Source organism: Diadema antillarum, unplaced genomic scaffold (assembly GCF_040938485.1).
Source record: "Diadema antillarum isolate AM-2024a unplaced genomic scaffold, OU_Dant_1.0 seq00000291_RagTag, whole genome shotgun sequence".
Lineage (NCBI taxonomy): Eukaryota > Metazoa > Echinodermata > Echinoidea > Diadematoida > Diadematidae > Diadema > Diadema antillarum.
This window is the reverse complement of record NW_027271317.1, coordinates 103,689-126,842: the sequence shown is the minus strand read 5'-3', so window position 1 is coordinate 126,842 and position 23,154 is coordinate 103,689. Positions and strand designations below refer to the sequence as shown.

The 23,154-nt window shown below is 39.1% G+C and overlaps 1 protein-coding gene across 1 annotated transcript in view; it reads left to right on the top strand.

Moving 5' to 3' along the window:
- Nucleotides 1-23,154, top strand: part of LOC139730098 (cell adhesion molecule DSCAM-like) — a 79,256-nt gene that overhangs the window by 54,378 nt on the left and 1,724 nt on the right. Inside the window, 26 exon segments of the mRNA XM_071641005.1 lie at nucleotides 662-835; nucleotides 1,591-1,661; nucleotides 1,978-2,209; nucleotides 3,333-3,479; nucleotides 4,323-4,478; nucleotides 5,229-5,368; nucleotides 8,259-8,412; nucleotides 8,972-9,089; nucleotides 11,245-11,405; nucleotides 12,517-12,537; nucleotides 15,312-15,410; nucleotides 15,648-15,721; nucleotides 15,723-15,797; nucleotides 15,799-15,838; nucleotides 16,594-16,672; nucleotides 17,303-17,535; nucleotides 18,042-18,273; nucleotides 18,811-18,935; nucleotides 19,723-19,935; nucleotides 20,253-20,375; nucleotides 21,027-21,179; nucleotides 21,239-21,400; nucleotides 22,096-22,287; nucleotides 22,290-22,329; nucleotides 23,075-23,105; nucleotides 23,107-23,154. Of these exon segments, the coding sequence (XP_071497106.1) occupies nucleotides 662-835; nucleotides 1,591-1,661; nucleotides 1,978-2,209; nucleotides 3,333-3,479; nucleotides 4,323-4,478; nucleotides 5,229-5,368; nucleotides 8,259-8,412; nucleotides 8,972-9,089; nucleotides 11,245-11,405; nucleotides 12,517-12,537; nucleotides 15,312-15,410; nucleotides 15,648-15,721; nucleotides 15,723-15,797; nucleotides 15,799-15,838; nucleotides 16,594-16,672; nucleotides 17,303-17,535; nucleotides 18,042-18,273; nucleotides 18,811-18,935; nucleotides 19,723-19,935; nucleotides 20,253-20,375; nucleotides 21,027-21,179; nucleotides 21,239-21,400; nucleotides 22,096-22,287; nucleotides 22,290-22,329; nucleotides 23,075-23,105; nucleotides 23,107-23,154 (3,293 nt within the window).

The window sequence follows — 23,154 nt, the reverse complement described above, 5'->3', positions numbered from 1 at the left end:
AAGTGGTATGTGTTAAAAAGTGTCAGTATAGTATGTCAAGAGATGGGAAAAAAGTGTGATTTCTTCATTAAGTTTTCCTGTCATAATTTCTTAAGATACAGAAAGATCGTCAAGAGCTATACCTGAACTTGCTCTTCTGTAAAAAGGTTTAATATGACATGTGTGGATGTAGATTGATGGATACATGTGTTGGAGTGCTGTTCAACTGTCGACAGTCTCAAGCATAATTTCTTTATGTTTTATGATTACATGATATGATGACGACAATGATGATGATAATGATAATTTATAGCAGTTGCAGAAATTATGATAATAAAAACATTAAGAAAAAACTCATGATTTTCATAATTACAATTATAATTACAGTGACAATAAGAATAGAAATTTCAGATCTGCAGAAACTGTAAAGAAATATAGCACCGTGACGGATGATGTATGACTGTTCAAATGACAAATATTCGTAAGAAAATCGTTTTACCCCAAGTACGGTTTCTGTTCAAATATTCATTTGCTATCATTATTTTATTCATTGAGTTACATGTCGGCCGGATGTGATGGGATGAGATTTTTGTTAGTTACCACTTGTCGCAATTTACGGAGCATTTGCAGGTGGAGCATATGTCGTGTCACCTCATTATCATATCTGTTCCCATGGTTGCAGATGCTTGGCAGGAGGGGTTGCCACAGAAACACGTTCCCGCCGATCTGATTGGCTACCAGTACACAATCGCTCTGCTGCACCCAGCTTACACATACAACGTGCGCATATTTGCCTTCAACGCCATCGGTATAAGTGACGCGAGCCCAGAGATCCTCTTCACAACTAAGGAAGAAGGTTAGACATGATATCAATGATTGCTCAATAAAAATCCTGAAAAGACAATTATGGAATAAAGAAAACACCTAATTAAAAAAAAAGGACAAACAACCATTTACAAACATAACAGAGGAAATTGTTAAAATCAGATTTAAGTGAGGAAGTCATTGAAATATGTCAAAGATTAGCTTATCTTCGCAAAGCAGTTCTCCAACAGATGCTGTGCATATGCAAATAAATGAGCTGATAATATCATCACCTGGCAATTTGAAAGAATATGAAAAAGACTCTGAAAAAAATTATCTTCTTTTTTCTGCTATAAAGTTGTGAAACATAATGTTATTCCCGGTCGAATAACTTAAAAAAGTGATAAGTAAGATATATCGCGACATGAGCGACTGGGTTATGATAATGGCATTTGAAAAAAAAGAGAGTAAATTCTAAGATTTGTTAACGAAATTATACGACAAGTTGTAAGGTTATGACATCCTAAACTCATTCCGTCACGCTTTCAGCACTCGGTCAGCGATGGTGAATTTTTTTAACTACTTCCCGTCGCATTCCTTTTTATCATTCAATGAGATAATTGAACAAAAGCAAACAAACAAACAAACAAACAAACAAACAAACAAGCAAGCAAGCAAAGACCTCTCTTATAATATATGCACCATTCTTTCCCACAGAAAATAGTTGTAGCCTAGAAAAGTTTAAGTACCGTCATTATCGACACACCTAACTTTATTTATTTTCATTTTTTTTTTTTTACTCGACAGCCCCCTCTGGCATGCCCTTGAATATCGAGACCGAAGCCCTGACGTCACAAAGTATCAAGATCACGTGGCGGGTAAGAGACTATTGAGGCTGAATAAAAGCGAGTAAACACATACGCACACGCACACACACACATGTGTGATCAACCTTGTTTACAGCGGCCACCCAAGGGAGATATTAAAAGTGGCCATCATAGACAGGTGGTAGCTATAGCCCAGTTTGACTGTTCATAGGCCCTACTTATAATATGAATACATTATATTCATACAACCAAAAATACTAGACCTATTATTAACTCTGTTCCCATTCATTAACAAAATCAATCAGCCTAACTGATATAATTTAAACTGATTAATATTGCTTTGTCTCCCTCTCTCTCTTTCCCCTAGCAACCACGCGCCGATCTTCAGAACGGACTCTTGCTCGGCTACCACATCCAGTATCGGGATCCCGATTCGCCGTTCCAGTCCCGGATCATTCCCGTGGAGACGAATTACATCGAGACTCACACGTTGACGCAGCTGCGAAAATTCACGGAGTACACCATCCAGCTGCGGGCCTACAACCGGGTGAACGTCGGCCCGTGGTCGACCTCCCATAGGGTCATGACTCTGGAAGATGGTAACTGCTTTTCTTCTATCTCTCACTCTCTCTCTGCTTAGCTATCAATTGCTTCCTTGTGCTGATGACGTAGTATGGTTGGAGCCTTTGAAAAAAGAGGCTCAGCTTAACTTCAGCTCAGCTGACGTCACGATATCAAAATTTTCATACATGGAGTCCTTGACAGATCTTGAGATGCCCTCATCTCCTAGAGTAATTCACAAATTTTACAAGCTGTGCTTCTTTTGTGAATTCCCCTTTTCCATATAGAGTTTCAAAATAAGATTGTGTTGCTTACTTGTTATTTATCTAAAAACCAAAGTTGATATTATTATGATATTGTATCCATGTTTGTTGAAACTAAGGTGATTCAAAGTTCATTAAAATATTATGCTCTCATGTAAGCGTTATGTATATTTCTTTGTACTACTTTATATGGAAACAAAATTATTTGAATTGAATTGAATTGAACTTAAAAGTGGACACACATTTCTGAATTTTAACACTTCAGCTAAGCTAGCCAGGAAATGGTGTGGAAATCAATATGGAATTGCTACAGATGCTCAGAAAACAGGAGACGGGGTACATTCCTCCCATATCTCTCCCTACCTCCCGCTCTCTCCCTCTCTGTCTTAAGAAAAATGCAGCTGAGCTTGATAAGAGCACATTAGCTTTAGAGAGACCTCAAGTCAGACATTGGATATTTTTTTAAACAGATAGTTATCTTACCACCCACCCCTTGAAGCACTATCAAAGTAACCTTTATGCACGCATCATTCCAGGACATCATTGTGTCACCAATCTATTAACTCTTTAAAGTTGGGATAATTTGGCTTCCTGTAGGATTAATACATTTTACAATGCGGTTTCAGCATGCTATGAAATAAATAGCCTTACAGGCACTTGTAATTGTTATGAGTCAATGGTACAATGCTTATTTTATTCATACATGTATGATAATCATAATGTACTCTGTGTGGGCTCCAAAAATGGAGAATAAGAAATGAAACAAACAGACAGACATCGAAAAAGACAAGAAGAAACAATGTGGGACATTATGTAGAAAGATGCTTAGAAATGAGAGGCACTGCCTCTATTAAAGCCAGAGCAATATTTTCTTTCTCTCTCATCTCTCTTTCCAAAGTTCCAAGCGAGGCGCCACAAGCTGTCACAGCCAGATCTCTGGGGTCGACAGGTGTGATGGTAGCCTGGACCGCACCCAACCAGGAGTCGCTGCACGGCATACTGCAGGGATACAGAGTTTACTACAGGCCTGTGAGAGAAGACGAAGGTGAATAAGCTTATTCAAGCAACTGATCAACAAATTGACCAACCAACCTACAAGCAGCTAACCATTTGACCAATCAAGCAACCATCTAAGCACCAAACCAAGCAAGCAGCCAACTACTCAACTAACCGTCCAATCGAACTAAGAAGCATGTTAAGATATTAAATTATGAGCCTCAAAGCAAACCAAACATCAAACTGAGAATTAATATGCAGAGAAATGAGCCACAAAACAAATCAACTAACAAAAAAACGATAGGATATGCGTGCACATGCATTTCGTGATATGTGATCACGCTGTATACACTTCACTAAAGATTGATTTCGTTGGGACTGACGTGAAAAACTATCCCAGAATGTAAACTCCCCAAGAAACATTTTATTAAAGTTAGTTTCCATTGTTTTCATTTATTTACTGCCTACACGAAAATTTTGCAACTGTTATCCGCTTGACGTAATAAGTCTCGTGCAAGTCACTTTAAAGGTCACAGTTATTCACAGATTCAAAGTCGAACAATAAACTAATAGGACGGCAAATTAGTGGCAAAAAAAATACTCCACTTAAATTGTGCACTTATTTTTTCAAAGAATTTAAACATTTATTTTTTTTTTCATTTGCTCATCAATTTATTTACCTGTTGCTTATTTTTCTCCTTATTAAGCTTCCATTCGAATACTGTGATCCGTTTGTGTATTTATCTAGTACTTCATTCATTTGATGAACTTTACTCATTTATACATTTATTCATATATTTACATATCTATTTTTTTTTTCATTTACACGTTCAAATACATATCCATTCATTCAATCAACTATTTATCAAGTCATTTGCTCCGTGCATAACAGATGAATTGGACTCCCAGAGATACCAGACAACTAACTTGTATGCGGAGCTCAACAATCTTCAGAAGTTCACTAACTACAGCCTGTCGGTGGTGGCGTACACACGAGTCGGGGAGGGAGTGAGGAGTGAGGAAAAGATCGTACGGACCGAGCAAGACGGTACGTAAATCGTTATAAAACCAAGGCCTTATCCCAGTCAAGCAAACTGCGTAATGATGGCGGTCTTCTCAACCTGTACCGTAAGATGCTATATCGTATATTTTCTTGTATACATCCACTTAAATACACTCCTTTAAAGTAAACGTATTCATATTTTGATGAGTACCAGATGAGAACGTCCGTTATAAAGAACACCGTAAAAAATCAAAATCAATGATTCTTTCCCCGAGTAGGTATGCCCATTATTACTTTTCTATGTCTATTAATCAAAGCACTAAAAAATCAGTATGTTTTCCGTAGATGAAGGACGAATGTATACATCAGTTAAAACCTACGACAAAGGTCTCTAGACATAATAGTTATTTACGTCAGAGGAAAAGAAACACGCATGCCACAAGACACTTTTTTACCGACATCTTCTCAAACTATTGTGGAGAAATTGAGAGATCGTGAACATCTGCCCATACAGAACACTATTGTCTTGCACTTGACGTTGGTGCAAAATTGAATCTGCCTATAGCGATTGACGGATGTAGGTATGTTAGAATATTGGGACAATGGAAATGTTATAATGGAAGTATAGTAACTTTATTACCGTGGTGGTTTCTGAGCGGTTACGTTTCCCGTTGGGCCATCCGAAGGTAATGTTCTTGATTTGGTGTTTGAGCGCTTTCACATCTCATCAGGACTATGTGTACCTTACACTTCATAACATTATACAACTTTCTTCATCGCATTTTGCCAATATAGTTCCGGAGGCACCCGCCGATATAAAGGCGCACGCCGCATCACCCACGAGCATCATGGTGTCTTGGCTTCCTCCGCTCTTCATTAATGGCATCCTCACTCACTACTACCTGCATATACGGTACAGGGAACGCGAACGAGAGGTAATCGCAGACACTATTTATATCTATTGTATCTATTTGTATCTATTCCTATTCTGTATTCACATTCATATTTATCCATTCTATATGATTATGAATATTGATATTTGCTGGAAATAAATATCGTTGAACCTTAAAAAAAAAACCAGAAACAAAAACAAAAACAAAAATCTGAAACCTGAAATTATTGTTACGAGAATTTCTATTTCTATTTTTTTTTTTGGGGGGGGGGGGGAAAGGGGGGGGGGAGAGGTGGGTTAAAATTGTTGGACCCCAACAATTTGGAGGGGAGAGGGATGAAATTGCCCCTCTTGCCCCCCCCCCCCCTCCTTCCCGCGGATCGACACCCCTGATCGACACCCCAGATCATCCCTGTGCAGGCATACATTATACCCCAACATACCATACGACATAGATGTACCCTGACAGTGTGGTCATTGTTTCAATGATTCAATGATTTCGAAAATGGAAGACATTACTTACGTGTACGTGCGTACGGGGAGGGGTAGGTCAGTGCGTACGGAGTGCATACATGGGGGGGGGGGAGGGGGCTCAACTTGAAGGGAAAGGCTCAACAGTGTGGAATCAATATAACGATTGGATAGAAATTCCGATTTTCAGGTCTTTCTTTGGTCATCTATTCGATTTTTTTTTGTTTTTGTTTACCTTGGAATCTTTCCATTTGCCCCATAGATTTATCAGAATGAAACTACAACCCCGGTAAGAGACAAATTCTCTATCGCAAACTTTTTAGCACTGCTTACGAAGTTATTTCATCATCCTGTTTTATCTATTTTGACGAGGTCCACATAGTGGTTCTCTATCATCGTTTACAACACCAGCAAAATTGTACATTAACGCTGCGAGAAAGCTGAACTTGATTTCAAATGTGGTGGTGAAATTAACCTTTCTTTTTACCTGTGCGTGCGTGACAGTAAGAACGGCCTGTACACACAACTATCCGACATTGCCAGGAACGGACGCCGTCCGTAGTAGGCCTACGTTAATTTCAAGTTAATTCGTATCTCATGCCCTAACCAAATTAAACTTGAAATAAAGTAAACTTGCCCTTATGAACTATAATTACTTATGTTCTGTGCTACAATCCATTGTTTCGCTTTACTATGAAGGCAGTTGCTGTATTGACCAGAAAAAGTTATCTGACTTTCTTCTATTTGCGTATGCCGGGTCTAATCATACTATTTTTGTATAATGTGCGAAGACGGCTCGGTATGAAACTTGGCGTACTACATTGTAGGTAGTATACGATTCTAACTTGATTAATTCTAATTCATTTTAACTTCTTTTGCTGTTTTTTAAACAAAACTAAAGACATAAGGAAAATTGTATCAGTAATATGCAATCTGATTTTATATCAAAATAATAAATTCGTCTTTTTTTCCTGCCTACAACATTCCATATTTATATGTTTCTGTTAGAAATGGAAAAAATTAATGAATGAATGAAAGAATGAACCTTCAAGGGTTGACAGAGGGCAAAATAAAGAATCGTAATCAACGCCTGCAGCAGTGCTCGTCATTACGCTTAAATGTGCCGGGGAATCTGAATCGAAATCGGCTAAAGAAATGCGTAATTTGGTTTTCATGTTAATAGCGTTTTTGCTCCTTTGCTTTGAGTTTGAGACAATTATTCTTACTTTGTTTGATATTGTAAGTCTTTGTTTATGCGCACTATGTTTAACGTCGTCCAATTTTCCTATTCTTATAAGGTGTATTATTTTCGTTGAAATATCTAACTTAAGCTGCACATCTTTTAAAATTTATTTCAATTTATTTGTTTCATATACATGCTACGCGTGTACTTTTAAATGCCGATATTACCAAAAGTGTATCCATGCGATTCCTATTTTTGACAACCACATGAACTTAACGATTCTCTCTCTGATATGCAGATTTTTTCAGTAGCTAAATTCAATCCCCGTCATTATTCTACACCCTATGAATACAAGCCATTGATATATTTCAAATGTTCATTATTGATTGGTAATAATCGTTCAAGTGACTTTTCTACTGCCAAAATCCGTCCATACTTACTTGCTCAAACATGTCACTTTTTTTTTTCAAAGAAAAACAAAATTGTCATTCCAGTACCCCTGCCTGACCTTGATGCAATTTTCTTTTTGCTGGCACTCATAAGCACAGTTATTCTCATTTACAAATCACTCTGTAAAATTCTTAGCTCAGGACAAAAATTGAACCCGTACTCAAAGTTTGGTTTACGCATAGTGTTTGCTCATGCTTTATGGATGGACATTACAGTGACAGCTACCAAAGCACCTTAAAGTTTAGATATCAGTCAAGCAAACTAATGTTTTCTCTTTTCTAAACTGCAGCAAGCAGAAAAGAAATATCCAGAGCAGTCAACAAGTTCCTGTAATACCAATAATAATGGAATTTTTCCGCAATGTCCAATTTGAATAGTATGAATGATAAGGATGCTATTTTTGCTCGAAGAAATGTTAGGTAGCACGGGCTTTAGTTGTAAAGGAATAGAAATTCATTCTGCCTTTATGGTGATGATGATGATCCACAGCATTTGTATAGTGCCATATATCTGTTGTAGAAACATTCAAAGGCGCAGACTCCTCCATGAGAGTTAGCAATTGAATGCCTGGTAAAAAATGTGAGTCTTCAGTGAGGTTTTAAAGTGAACCAGTCATCAACTGATTAGGCATGTTTTTGTTTTTTGTTTTGTTTTTTTACGACCGAAAGATATGAAAAGCGTGATTTTGACTTGACATTAACTTTTCGATTGTATTTTTCCCTTGAAATAGTCACTGTTTTACAGACCATTGTCATAAACAATGCAAGGCTCAGAAATCAATCATAATCGGATCTCTGCTCCATACACATGACTCTGTTTGCCTCAACAGATTGTCGAGGAGAAGGAGTTGGAACCGAGCACTTACTACTACCTGGTCGAAGACCTGAGTACCGACTATGAGTATGACTTCTGGGTGGAGGCCAGTACCATGGTTGGGCAGGGGGAGCCAAGTCGAATTGCTACCGAGATCCCTATGTCTAGAGGTACGTGAGAATAAGAACTTGACCCTGTATATACCCCATGAGTATAATGGTTCAAGCCAGACTACGATTAACGCTATGCCCCCCCCCCTCTTTCCTTTCTAACTTTGAAACTGGTTATAGGCCTAGTTGCAAACAAAATACGCTGTAGGCGTAAGATGACGAATTAGCGTTTATTTCGTGTATTATACGTCTAGTAAAGGCGCTCCATACTAGTGATGCTAGATTATCATCGTTTGTCTGTCCTATCCTACTATGACAATGAAACATCTTTACAAAAATGAATATCCTTGCTTTGGCCTGGTCTACTTCCTATCATACGTTATCCTTTCATGTTTATAATGATTAGATGATTATATCAGTGGCACTTCATGTCTGACCGAATAAAATTATTAAATCCGCGAACAATTGTTGAAAGGTCCATCGTCGTTGGCTCGATTTGCATTGGATATATTAAACTCGTCCTATTGAAAAAGTATTGAGCGAACCAAGTCTGTAATTTGTGATTAGAACTTGCGTTTTTCATCTGATTTGCATATCTTTTTAATTGCGCCCTCTACAGTTCCGGCTAGGATAATGTCATTCTCCACCACCTTCACGACTCCATGGAAACGTGAGGTCACCTTGGACTGCCTTCCGGTCGGTGACCCCGTGTTGACGGTTGAATGGAAGAAGAACAGGTTATTATATTCGTTTGGATTTAACCCACTGAGCGCGAGAAAGGAATGTAACGCGTATAAAGGCTTTGACAAGTTACTTTACCTTCGAGGCAAAGGGTTTAATGGATCTTTGTGATGTTAAGCCTGAAATATTTCATGGTATAGCATAATTTTTTTGACAACTTTCTTTAAGATATGTAATGTCTAATTACAAAACATTATTACCGAACTAATATCATATGATGCTGTACTTTCATTTGATAGTTTTTCTGTATCAATGCGCTTAGAAACGTCATTATTAAGCAATAGTGTTATCTATTATCATTATTTTTATTATGATTATCAAGGTATTGAAAATAAGTGAAGATGTTGTTAATGACATCATCGCTTAATTACGATCATCTCCTTTAGCTAAATCGACCAAGAATTTACTCTCAAAATGATGCAATCGTCCTTGAAAGAATCTCTAGATTACATCCCAGTATTTTCGGGTCCTTTGCTGAAGTTTTTGTTTCCGGTATAAAGACGAACCTGAACATAATCTTAGGCCAAAGTAAGAAAATATTGTGTGATTTATACTCCTTAGCAGTGGCGTATCTAGGGGGGGGGGGGGGCAAGGGGGGCACGTGCCCCGGGCGCCACTCTTTGGGGCGCCGAAAACGAAAAAAAGAAAAAAAAGAAAAAAAAAACGAAGAAGAAAAAGAAAAGAAGAAGAAGAAGAAGAAGAAGAAAAAAAAAACTCGCCCGGACCGGGAAGGAGGGAGCATGGGGGTGGGGGGGGGGGGGGGGGGGGGAGAAAACCAAATCAAACAAGGTAAAAACAAAAAATGACAATGTTTATTGTATTCACACAGGAATTCCATGTTTTGTAAGCTGAAATTTCGGCTCGCTCGTTGCGCTCGCTCGCCAAAATTCATATATATAAAAAGAAGACAAGAACAAAACGTGATGATGACGCGGACAAAATGACAATGTATATTGTGTTCACACATGCCATCGTTAGAAGGCAAAATGTTACACGGAGCAGCGGCTGCAATTTTATTTCTTTCGTTCTGAAGCGATCGCCCATTGGATCAAACGAGGGCGCGAAAGGTGTCGAACATACGGGGGGGGGGGGCGCAAAAAACCAAATCAAACAAGATAAGAACAAAACGTATAATGATGACGCGGAAATATACAAATTTCGGCTCACTTGCGCGTACTAATTTAGAGTACTTTTTTCAAGTCCTCAGTTTGTTAGTATAAATCGTTATCTATAAGGCCGTTACCATTAATTTTCATGAGTAGAATTGTAAGATTTAATGAGTAAAAAATGACAAGAATTCCATGTTTTGTAAGCTGAAATGCAAAAATTTTCGGCTCGCTCGCTGCGCTCGCTCGCCAAAATTTATTTAGATTTATTACATTTAAATCACCCTCATCTATAAGGCCGTCACTATGTCTTTATTAGAATTGTGATTTAATAAGCAAAAAATGACAAGAATTCCATGTTTTGTACGCTGAAATACAGAAATTTTCGGCTCGCTCTCTGCGCTCGCTCGCTAAGATTCGCCCTCCAAAAAAAGAGATAAGAACGAAACGTGATGATGGCGCGGAAATATACAAATTTCGGCTCTCTCGTGCGTACTAATTTGGAGTATTTTTTCAAGTCCTCAGATTGTTGGTATAAATCGTTATCTATAAGGCCGTCACCATTAATTTTCTTGATTAGAATTGTAAGATTTAATAAGCAAAAAATGACAAGAATTCCATGTTTTGTAAGCTGAAATACAAAAATTTTCGGCTCGCTCGCTGCGCTCGCTCGCCAAAATTTATCACCAAAAAAAAAAAAAAAAAAAAAGAGATAAGAACAAAACGTGATGATGACGCGGAAATACACAAAAGTTTTCGGCTAGCTCGCTACGCTCGCTTGCCAAAATTTATCTAAATTTATTACATTTAAATCACCCTCAAAAGACCCCTTTTAAGTGCTTGAAAAAGCATATCATGTAGACTTTTTTTAAAGTCCCTACCGGGACGGGGTTGGGGTTGAACACTTTTTCAGAAATTCGGGGCGCAATTTTCGCACTTGCCCCGGGCGCCATTTTCCCTAGATACGCCACTGCTCCTTAGGTCTTTGTTTTGTATCTTGGCTAAACTCAAATTGTTGTGCTGACTGTTATCGTATCTCACCTAGACTGCCCGACGTGATCACGCCAGACGGACGAGTCGATATTCTCGAGAACGGATCACTAGTCATCCACTCTGTCCAGTCAACAGACGCCGGAAATTACACGTGTAGGGCCATAAACGAGTACGGGTCTTCCGACTCCATCACGGTGCGGCTGTTAGTGTTGGGTGAGTGAGGACTTCGGTCTATTGCATGTGCATGTCCATGAGAGCGCCAGGTTGACTTGAGCATGCGACCAGCATGGCAGGCGCCATATTTAACTGCTGCATGAACGGAATGACATTTCATCGATGCATGCTTTGTCAGTCTCAATCTATATAACACGGCTGATTATTTGAAGGCATGGCTTGGATGACTGTTCTTATTTTCATGTAATATATTCAAAATTGTGATTTTGGTTTCTATAATCATTTATGCTTAATTCATAAAGTAATTCTGGTTCTGTCTTCTACGAACCTGAAGCTATCAAAAAGCAACAGTTTATTGGTCAAGTTTGTGATTCGTCAGTTCAGAAAAGCATTGATGCTAGAAGGAACTTAATGCGTCACTGTTCAACCAATTTAGAAGAATAAAAATCCGAAATTTTGCAGAATATTTATGTGCAAAATTATTTCATTTTTTACGTAAGCACTGCCACGTTGACACGACATTCTGGATAAACGCATTTTAGTAACATTACCTAGAAAAGGAGAAAATGAGATTTTAAATCATCCATTGGGTCGATCTGTCAAAAGAGAAATAATGCATTTAGTGATTTGTTGTTGTTGTTGTAATTGGAACAATTCGAAAATTCATGGAGAAGGGTTAATTCCGTGTGTCATTTTTTTTCCTGATTGAACAGACAAGAAATAGTATACTGAATTTACACTCGGAAATTCAAATTTGAAAGGATATTTAATGTTTAGGAGCGAATCACACTCTTGATTGTCATTGAAGTTGTATTTTTTTTTCAGTTTTGTAAAGATAATTATTTCTTAGAGACCTGTATTATCACTGCATGTCACCCGTTTGCTAATTTGCATGCCGCATGTTTACACTGAAGATTTACTTGCATTACTAACTTTTCACCCTTCACACGCATGTCCCCCGAATGATTTTGATTGTAGATGTAGTCAACTGCATGTTGTTCAGCCAAGATTAATTTCCCCTATCTGATTAACACGACATCAAGTTGCGTGTGTGGCTTATGATAACTCATTTCTAACGTGAATACATGTATATTGTGCATGACTCGACCTGACCTAATTTGCATATTTCTCTGACGTCATCGACGAGCAGTGGTGAACCATACGAAGGGTAGTAAGTACATAACACCCAGCTTGGCCTTGCTGCTTATTTTACTGCCTGTTCCTTCTCTGCATGTATACATTCCATAAAAATCAATGATATGAAAATATCATTTGTGATGTTATTGCACAAAAAAGTTTCATTTCAAGGGTGAAAATGTTAGTTGTGTTTGTTTGGAGGACAAAATCATGTACAAGTAAAATGGGCACGAAACAATAAAAATGCCGAAGCATCAACCCCTCCCCCTAGAAAAAAAAAATACATCAGGCCTAAACAAAGCTTATCCTTTTTTTTTTTACGCAGATCTAACTTTATGACCTTTATGTAGAATCAAAAAGGATTAATATGACATATCTTTCTACGTATAGATGTACTGCCTACTGGAATGAAACTTTTCATTTTGTTTTTGTGACGTTGTGACGTGCGGCCTTCCTAGTACATAGCAGAGAGCTGCATTCAAGTATAAAGAAACGTGTTTTATATAATTATTAAGTTTGTAACATGCGCAAAGAAAGAGAAAAGTCCCATCTACGCTGGACTGTAAGAGCTAAAACTTGTTAGTTCTCTATTTATATATTACCCACTTTATGAGCTCAACGTTCTCATTAGTTTCAACCAATTAGTGAAACGAGGATCAGCAATGCTGATGCAAAGACGTTTGAATGATAAAATACATTGTGAACGTCATTCTTTTTTTTTTTTTTTTGGGGGGGGGGGGGACCTTCCGAAGTTACACACGTGAAAAGAGCCTAGTAATTGTGTACAATTAAATTGATTCTGTTAAAAAATTGATTTTGCACAAATCGTGATATTTGGACAAGGTGCTCACTATAAAATGCAGCAATCTAAAATGTGCTATAAGGCCGTAACGATCACTAATTGTGATTCTGTGCTCATGGGTATTGTGACCATTAGTATCATTGATAGTCATCACTGTATTTTACATAACAGTGTTTTGTTCCACTTGAGTGGTTGGAAGACGTTTTTGTCGAGAATTGATAGACATTGTTACGTAACGTCTCCAATGGGCGTTGGTATATTTCTGTACACGTGTCAGAACGCACATGTTGTTTAATAGCATATTTTATGTTCTTACGAGGTTCAGATCTAGTCACGTCAAGATGCTGCCAGACGCAAAATGGATGATACAAGTCTTGAATTGCCGCATTAGACATTGATGATAATGCAGCAGATGAGAAAAATCAAAATCACACAGTCAATTCGTGTGTGTTTTTTTTCCCGTTTACATTATTTGGTTCTCGGCAGACCTTCTTCCAATCACAAATCACTTGTTCGCTGTTATAAATGATGGAAGAATTTTAGGTTGAATGGGTGTTGTGATTGTCTGCTTATCATTTGGAAGAGCTTATGGGGACGATTTACAGATATCACGTTCATGAAAGATCAACCATTTTCAAGCCTCAAAAAAAAAAAAAAAAAAAGATTGTGAATGTAATCAGAAGAGATGCTTATACCTTTCAGTAGACGAGTACGTACAAACAAAGCCAATTTATGATACTTCACAGAACGACGCTGAAAGCTCAAGAAATCTGTATGTTCTTCTATTCTTTAACTACGCAACACTGGATTGATCCTATTCTGTTTTTGAGCGTTTGTAAATGGTTGATAGTGATTGTGTTCACGTCGTTACACGTCATGTCGCATTGCATGGTAGCTGTGGCTAGAGAGTAGATATCGAATCTAGAAATGTCACTTGACAGAAACATGTTTCAGGCTTTTTTTTTATATCAGCAATGCTGTAGTGTAGAACTGAATGTAGCGAATTCTTGAGTACAATGTATACACTTTCAACAGCTTGAAACCGCATGTGAAGTTTCTATTATGTAGTATGTCATTTCATTGGTTCTGTGCTGTGGCACGCAAGTTAAATAACTTTAGAAATGGCCTACCAATAATGCACAAAACATGTATCTTTTTTCCCCTCCTCCATCGTTTGTCACTTTAACCAATGCGGCCTACACAAAATCTTTATTTTCGAAGACTTCTATCGCACCTTTCATGGATTGATAATCTTTTCGCACTGGCTATGATTATCTTTCTGAACTAAAGAACATTGTCACATGAGAACCGAGAGCATAGGTGGTACTGTGGGCTTGTTTTTACGTGTTAGATTTAAGTAATTACGTATCTGATTTGATTTTTTTTTTCTTGAACCAGGTGCAACCAGGAGTGGATATCATAAACTGGTCAATGTAAAATTATGCATTGGATTATTTTACCATTTATTACCTTTGCTTGTGGCAAGGCGCATCAAAACATTTCATCCAGACTTCATAATTAGTGTGTTATGTGATGCTAAACTCGATGTAACTCCTCTATTTTCCAATTCTAATCCACAGAAAAAAAAAAACCCAACATGAGCAGACAAACTTATGCAATTTCTATGCTTTGTGATTATCCTATGATCCAAAAAAAGAGAAAACACCCTGTAAGAGAGAAGAAAATATACTTTATAATTTACCAACTACGTGGTGCATTCACTAAAATGATAGTTGGAAACAATCAAGAAAGAACATAATCTATGAAGGTAATTCAATAATATATCTTGGGTAGATAATGCCCGTCGTGCTCCCAAAGTCAGTAAGCAGTAAGGGGTCAATGAAGTCTGTCGAAGGTGACAAAAATCATGCTAGAAAGTATAAAATGGACAAGAAATCCTAGCCATAAACGTTGCTGCCACACAAAGCAGGTATACAATTTGTTCTCATAAATTAATGTCACACTCGATCATCAAAATAATAATAATGAATTTGTTTATTAAACAGCGCCCCCTAGCCCGCCGGAATTGACAATCTCGTCAACATCCAACACGGCTATCCAAGTGAAGTGGAGATCCACCGGAAATGGAGGGTCGACAATTCTCGGTGAGTAGAAGTATAAACAACACTTGGGGCAGGCCTGGGGGTGGGGACAGCAAACAGTAGGAAAGGTACCAACATAAGGACCCTAACATGCAGCTGAATACATCCCTATTACAAAATTAGAGAATCCGTATTTTATGGGAATATTTCAGCTTGTACCAAGCAATCCGTACATTTTCCTGGAACGGTATCAGTAAGCCTTTATCGCCATTTTTTTGTATTCCGCTTCTTTCCACACAGCGTACCAACTCTTCTACCAACGCGCGCACGAACAGACGTGGCTTCGTGAGAACATCAACGCGTCGCTGCGGAGTTTACCGCGTCCTTCACCTGTTGTGCGGTACGGGCTACCGCTTCTACGTCACCGCGCAGAACAAGCTGGGCATCGGTAAAACCCAGCGATATTTTGTCGGCCAGCACTCGAGGAGAGAGTAAGCATATTTCATTTTTTATTTCATTTCATTTCATTTCATTTCATTTCATTTCATTTCATTTCGTTGCATTTCATTTCATTTCATTTATTAACTTGCCTCACAAATTATACAATTTTGTATTTTGCAGCACACATCCATGACAATGTAAAGTAACATATAAAGTCTGTACTAATGAAAATGTAAATATGAGAGTAAGGCAACAGAGAGAGAGAGAGAGGGGGGGGGGGGCAAGAAAGACGGGATAAGAGACAGGAAAATGAAGAAGAGAGGAGAAGCATTTGATAGCAATAGTAAAAAACAAATAAATTCAGTTCCTTTAAAAATGAAACAGTAATATGATTGTTGATGACGTCAGAAGACTCGAGACAAGGAAAACATCTATACTGTACTTTGTTTAGGGTTAGCCGAATAAACGTAGACAGACAAAGCAAAATACATTATTGAGACTGCATACAAAACTATGAATATCAAACACGATTATTGTAAGAAACAATATCCTTGGTATAAATGCAGACATAACTTTGAAATCATTACCGTGATATAATGTATATCTTGTACTATGAAAACGGTTGCTGCAGTAATAGGCTTGAAACCACGATAAAAAAAGGTAACAATATTAACTTCAAACAAACTGATTTCAAAATTTCTGCCCTTGTAATAAGTCTTTTAGTTAAAGGGCCCACACTGTGTATTGCCTGCAGACATCAGTACCGCAGTGTTTTCTGTACCTACCTTTATTTTCTTCAAAACAGTACCAATACCGCCCTCTACGGACCAAATCGTGCCGCTGAAGAACGCCTCAAGTATCACGCTGGTTCTGTCAAGTTGGGAGCAGTGATTGCAATGATGTAGGAGATATTGGGTTGACCGTCCATCAAAGTCAATCAGCATCATCATCTTCCACACCAATACCATCTTCTAAATCAAAACCACTCTGCAAACCAAAACCATCTTCAAAACCCAACTATTTCCCAAGCCCCAACCACCCTCCAAACCAATACCATCTCCCAAACTAAAACCATTTTCGAAAGCAAAACCATATTCCAAATTAAAGCCACCTTGCAAACCCAAACCATATTTCAAATCAAAACAACTTTCCAAACCAAAACCATCTTCAAACCATAACCACCTTCAAAACCAAAACCTCCTTCCAAACCAAAAAACACCTTTTAAACCGGAACTATCTTCTAAACTAAAATAACCTTGCAAACCCAAACCATCTACCAAAACAAGACCATCTTCCAAACCATAGCCCCTTCTACACCAAAGTCATCTTCCAAATCAAAAGTCACCTTTCAAACCAAATCCACCTTCCAAAATAAAACAAACTTCCCAACCAAAACCATCTTCAAAACTAAAAATCACATTCCAAATTAGAATCATTCTTCAAAAATTATCGGCTATGCCACAGTGAACCCCCATTTCAGACTTTCGGGCATACGTCAGTAAATCTCCGGTAAGAAATCACCCATCTGCTTGTTGGTCATATCTTTTTTTAAATTGTTTTCATCAACAGATATTTGCACAGAAGGAATGGGTTAACACTGCTAACAACCTGCCCGGAGATACCAGGGAGTTCACTGTCGATGGCCTTCGACCTCTGACCTGGTACGAGTTCCGGGTCACGGCTGTCAACACTGCCGGTCCAAGCGTGCAACAGTATCGAGTGGCAACCGTAGCATTTAGTGGTTCAGGTAAATATAATGCGCTGCATAATAGGCCTACTGTATTATAGTAGGCTATAACAAAAGCTGCAACTAGCGCTGCAACAACTGGAATGCTTGGAGCGATTGGATTAATGACTACAGCCTAGGCAACTGCAACCAAAGTAACACAATACACCTACTGTAAACAGGAAATGAGACTTTATGAAACAAGCGTCAAGCCTTTGTATTCCTAATGTCAAATTGCTGTGAGTAACCATAGAATAGTGACACAAAGCCATCGCAGTAGAATAAAACAACAACAACCTTACAGTGAATTTGAACACTTGTTATTTATAATCACCATCAAATTTCATTTGTTCTTTACAATATTGCTTCCATCGTATTTTGTCATTTATAGTATTTGAAGCATGGCATTATGAATTGCAAGCAGAACGCACAGACACAGACACACATACACACACACACACACACATGAAATAATGCACACACATACACACGTAGACACCTGTTCCGGCTTATTTCTGTATTTGCAGGGACAGCGCCCCCTATAGAGGTAGGACGTCCAGGCACGCCGAGACAGCTCGCTTTCTACGAGAACCCCCGTCTGTTTGGCCCGATCCTGGCGCTGCTCACCCTGTTCGTCATCCTCGGATTCGTCAGCTACTTCGTCCACGGGTGCCGCCGACGTCGCAGCAAGACGCTGAAGTCGCAGCACGTCGTGGTGGAGACGCTGAGCGGACGCGAGAGCAACGGGAACTCGCCATCGTGAGTGTCACGTCACAATAAAATGTGACTCCATTATTGATTTGTACAGTGCTGGATCTATTTATCTCATTCTACTGCCTACAAGATTACTTAATAACAATTAAATTGTTCGCGATCTGTTACTATTTCATTGTTGCTTAATGTCAACTTATCAATTCCATTAATGCACATATTTATTTGTGTATTTCTTCCTTATTTCTATCTTAATGCATCGAAGTAGTTATTCCTTTATTCATTTGGTCAGTTAAATACATAAAAGTCCATCCACTATAAATTCATTTACCTTAAACCTATCAGCTGCTTACAAGTTGAAAACGAGATTGATAACAGAAATAATGAATGTAGGCAATATTGATGTCTCTGTCAACTTTAAATCTTTTATTCATTTGTGGAGAATTGTAATCAGACAGTTATTATTCAGTCTTCCAGTTCAATACATAAAAAAGAAGAAACCAAGAAATAATGAAGCGAATAAACCTTCAAGTCAAGCCCACAATTTTGTTTTAGGATCTACTACCGTCTCTCATCTGACAACAGGCAACAGAACCAAAACCGACCGACTGTAATTTTGCCGCCGGAGAGGGAGCCATTCCTAGGAGCCTACGAGCGTTCCGAAACAATAGCCGTGAGACAGACCCCGTGGATATTTAACGCGGATGAAGGTACCTTAAATAAATACAAAGTCCCACACTGAGCAACAAATACACAGACATATACAAAAAGCAGAAACAACAACAACAACACTCAAACACACACACACACACACACACACACACACACACAAACCATCACTGTAAAGACCAAAATAATGCCAACTTGTACTTCAACTGCGAAAGATCATAATCATCATCTCCTATGACCTTTTTGTGTATGATGACAAACATGTGTACTGTGCCTCGTGTTCGAGTAACCATGTTAACATCTAATGTAGATAAGCATCTACAGATCACCATAGTGGTTGACTGCCATTCTCCTTGTTTGCATGGATTCTTAAGTGGAAACACAAATGCTAAGTTTGAGTCCTTTCCGACGTAGAAACATCTGGATATGTGATTGCGAGACCTGTGCCTACATTCTTTAACCATTTGCGTACAAATTGGTCAAATTTGTCCAAATATTACACAGAAACATATGAGCAGATAATAATACACTCTCCAACCCTCTGTGTGTCACATTATATGATAATGTGACACACAGAGGGTTGCAGAGTGTTGGCCATGTCCCTTTCTATACATCTTTCACAACGCAATGCTGTATTTTCAATAAGTCAGTACGGTGTAGTGCCACTCACAACCTGTATATTGTGCCATCAAAAAGACTGAATTATGCAATTACAGATTAAATAGTTTGAAAATGAAGGGAAATGCAACAAAACAACAACAACAACAAGACTTTGACGATATGAACTGTCAAGATTGAACACGTGAATTTTCCGTTGTTTCCCCACAGAGGAAGGGGACTACGCCAGCGAACCGCGCCGAATTCGAGGGCTGGCCGATCCCTACGCGACGTTTGACTACCAGGATGGCTCTATCTACCCCAGCATGAGTACCTTTCGGTCGGACGGCTCCAGCGCGAGCCTCAGTGACTGCGGCGCCGTAGGAGGCGTCCTTCGCGATGACCGCCTCTATGACATTCCCCCGGAAGAAATTGCCCGCAGAGGTACGAGACGTCGCTATTATAGGCAAATAGATTCTATGAGAAAACCCACGTGCGTTGTGTTTTGACACATTCATTTATAGTTACTTCTTAATTCCCACACCTGATTTAAACAAGAGAGATATGACCCCAAAACATTCGTACATTGATGAAATATTTATGATTTTCATTTATTGTCACCTTTAAAATTTGTGAACTACATTGGACATCAAACATATTTAAAGGTACACTGTGGCCTACTGACTGAACATTTGCACAATGCTTACGTCACAATATGTAATGGTCGTGTGTTCTTCCTTAACTCACCTTTTACCCTGTAGGCTATTGCAGACGATATCATACATACGCGCGTCTCGATGACGTCAGACCCGTACGTATAACGACCGGAAGTAAATCGGATGGACCCGGGTCACAACCTGAGAGCTCTTCCTCGCCGTCTAGAGGTAACCCGGATGTACTTTTTGGCTTACTTTCATTTGCACGTGCCTCACCACAATACTATGCATTATGATTAACCGTGTATTTGTAAATTGATTTCAAATTAGTTAAATCAGTACCGCGTGGCACTTGTTGCGACTGTCAATCACTGCAGCTGCATTTATACCAATTATTATGTTTAACAAGCGAGAGTGCTTCGAAACATGCATGGCAGTTAAGCTCAGTTTATAATATGGGAAGGTGCCTTACAATTTTCTTTTGTTAATCATTTAACCCGTTCCATACGGGAACCTGGTGTATTAAGTCTATGGGGGGGGGGGGGGGGGATCCAGAATTCAGTATGGAACGGTTAAGTAATGCACATGAGATTGGCAGATAATGACAACTACAACATCTTGGTTTGGAAATTTTCTTTTTACCAATATGAGCACTGATTCAAGTAATTTGAGGAAAGTAAGTAGAAAAAAGATGTTCTAAAGCATACGACCAAAATGTAGATATAGGAGTGATGATCAGGGCATTGCAATTCAACACAACTCAACATGCATTTGCGTTGCATAAGTATATAGTTTAAGGCACTATCCGAAGATTTGTGGGAAATAAAATTGTCCTTTTCTCCCCCTCTGTATTTGTCTGTCTCTTCCTTGGTCCTACAGGTAACAAACGGCCTAGTAACGGATCCTTGTCTACGACCAACGAGTCGTCAAATCGCGAGGAGCTAGAACGTGCCTACACCAACGGGATGCGCATCGAGGCCGCCAAGCTCGAACTCATGCAACGCGAGCGCGAGCGCGAACGCGAACGCGAGCGGAGAGGCGCGGCGACGAGTACTCCTCGCTGTCGCGCACGAGCTCGACGCGATCGCACGCCTCGCACGCCTCGCACGCCTCGCACGCCTCGCGCGACCACGCGGCCGTCACCAACAGCGACATCGAGCACGGTATACGCAACTTTACGGCGTCGCCGCCCATGCCCACGGTTCCTGAGAGCAACCACTACGCCCCGAGGAGATACGCGTATACTTTCGAAGGTAAACAAGACCTGCGCAATTTATAATATGGTGCGTTGACAACTGCGTAAACGCAATGTTGTTGCATGCGGTGTTTATGTGTATTCAGTATGCTGTTCAAATTTAAGAATTTTTAGATCAAGCAAAATGATAATTAGATTGAATTTCTTCCCCGAAATGAGAATAAGAAACCTCGCAATCAATTACATTCTGAAAGGCTAGTATCCGAACGAGGAAAATTCAGCATAAAAGTAATATGAAGGTATTGGTTAATCCTATATAGGCCCAATCAGATTGCTCATAGAAAAACAATTGGGGTATGCCACTTTTGGCCTCAGAAGGGCTACCGAATTGGAAAGGTTCATCAACACTAAGTTATTATTGTTTGTATTACATGCGAATTTATAAGAAAAATGTTTTAAAACCGGATAACCACTGTAAAAGAATTATAACATGATAAGTCGTAATTCAGTGAACACGTCCTTTGCATAACTGATGTAAGTCAAAGCATCAAAATTTAAAGCAGATTGTTTACAGCGGTTCCAATGGGTTTCCATGCACAACTTTCACAAACCTCATCGGTGAAAAACAAAACAAAACTTGAGACTTCTTAAATATCACTAAGTCCACTAAATTTAGTTTCAAGAAGGTGGCTCGTTCATGCAGAATCACTCGATCGAGTCACTTGATTATAAATGTATTCCACACTGTTTCAGGCGCCAGACCACGAGACCCGCGCTCGCATGTCCACTCTACCACTTCGCCGTCTCTCGTCCGATCGAGTGAGGAATCCAGCGACGTCGATTTCGAGGTCGAGTCGTCGGAACGAGGCAGCACCATCCACGTGTACAGGCCGAGTCGCTACCGGTCGAACCGACGTGTGCCCCGACGCGGTTACATCACAGCACGCCGGTCATTAGAGCACGCATTCCTAGCAGAAAACACAGGCAGTAAGTTTCACTGCTATGCACTTGCCTTTCTTTTATAGGATTCTCGAGACAGCGCTAACATGCAATCGAAGGTCTTCATGTCAGTAATTTTTCTGCTGTCTGAAACAGAGTGACACGCGAAGAAAATTAATTCACGAAAGTTTTGACATGATAATGTTTTGGTGATACTGAAATTCTTCACGGACTATTAATTTTTTAAACCATGGCTGAGGGCAGTCGGCATCCCCCCAACCAAAAAAAAAAAAAAAAAAAAAAAAAAAAAAATAGTGAGAGGAGGCAAAAAAAAAAATCCGCGAACAACTCCATTATAAATAGATTCATATCAATCAATCAATCAATCAATCAATTATTTTGGTCCAAAGCATTGATATTAAAAAAGACTTCATATGACTTGAAAAGTGTGTGTGAGGGACAGATGATGAGGTGTAGATAAATAAACGTTAAATTATCTTTAGTTTGTAATGGTAAATTACTAAAGTAATGATAGAGTCGTAGCTTTGAATTCAATCATTGAGATTTTCTTGAATTGATAACATTTCTTAAACTGCTATCTTGCTCGTCTTAAAGAAACAACTTTCTCAACGAAAAGTGCCAGCCCTCTTCTAGTCATCAAATGGTACGTCGACTGCCATGCGCATCTAACTGGATCCCTATTCAAAGAATCTACTACTTCTCTCTTTTTTATTTCCTCACTCTCCGTTTCTCCTGCTCTGTCCTCTCCTCTCTCCTGCTCTGTCTCTCTCAGCGCTGGTCCCCACGCGGCCGCTCGCCACCATTCGAGGCACGCCGAGCAGCAGCTCTCCCGAGACGGTCCGATCTCATCCG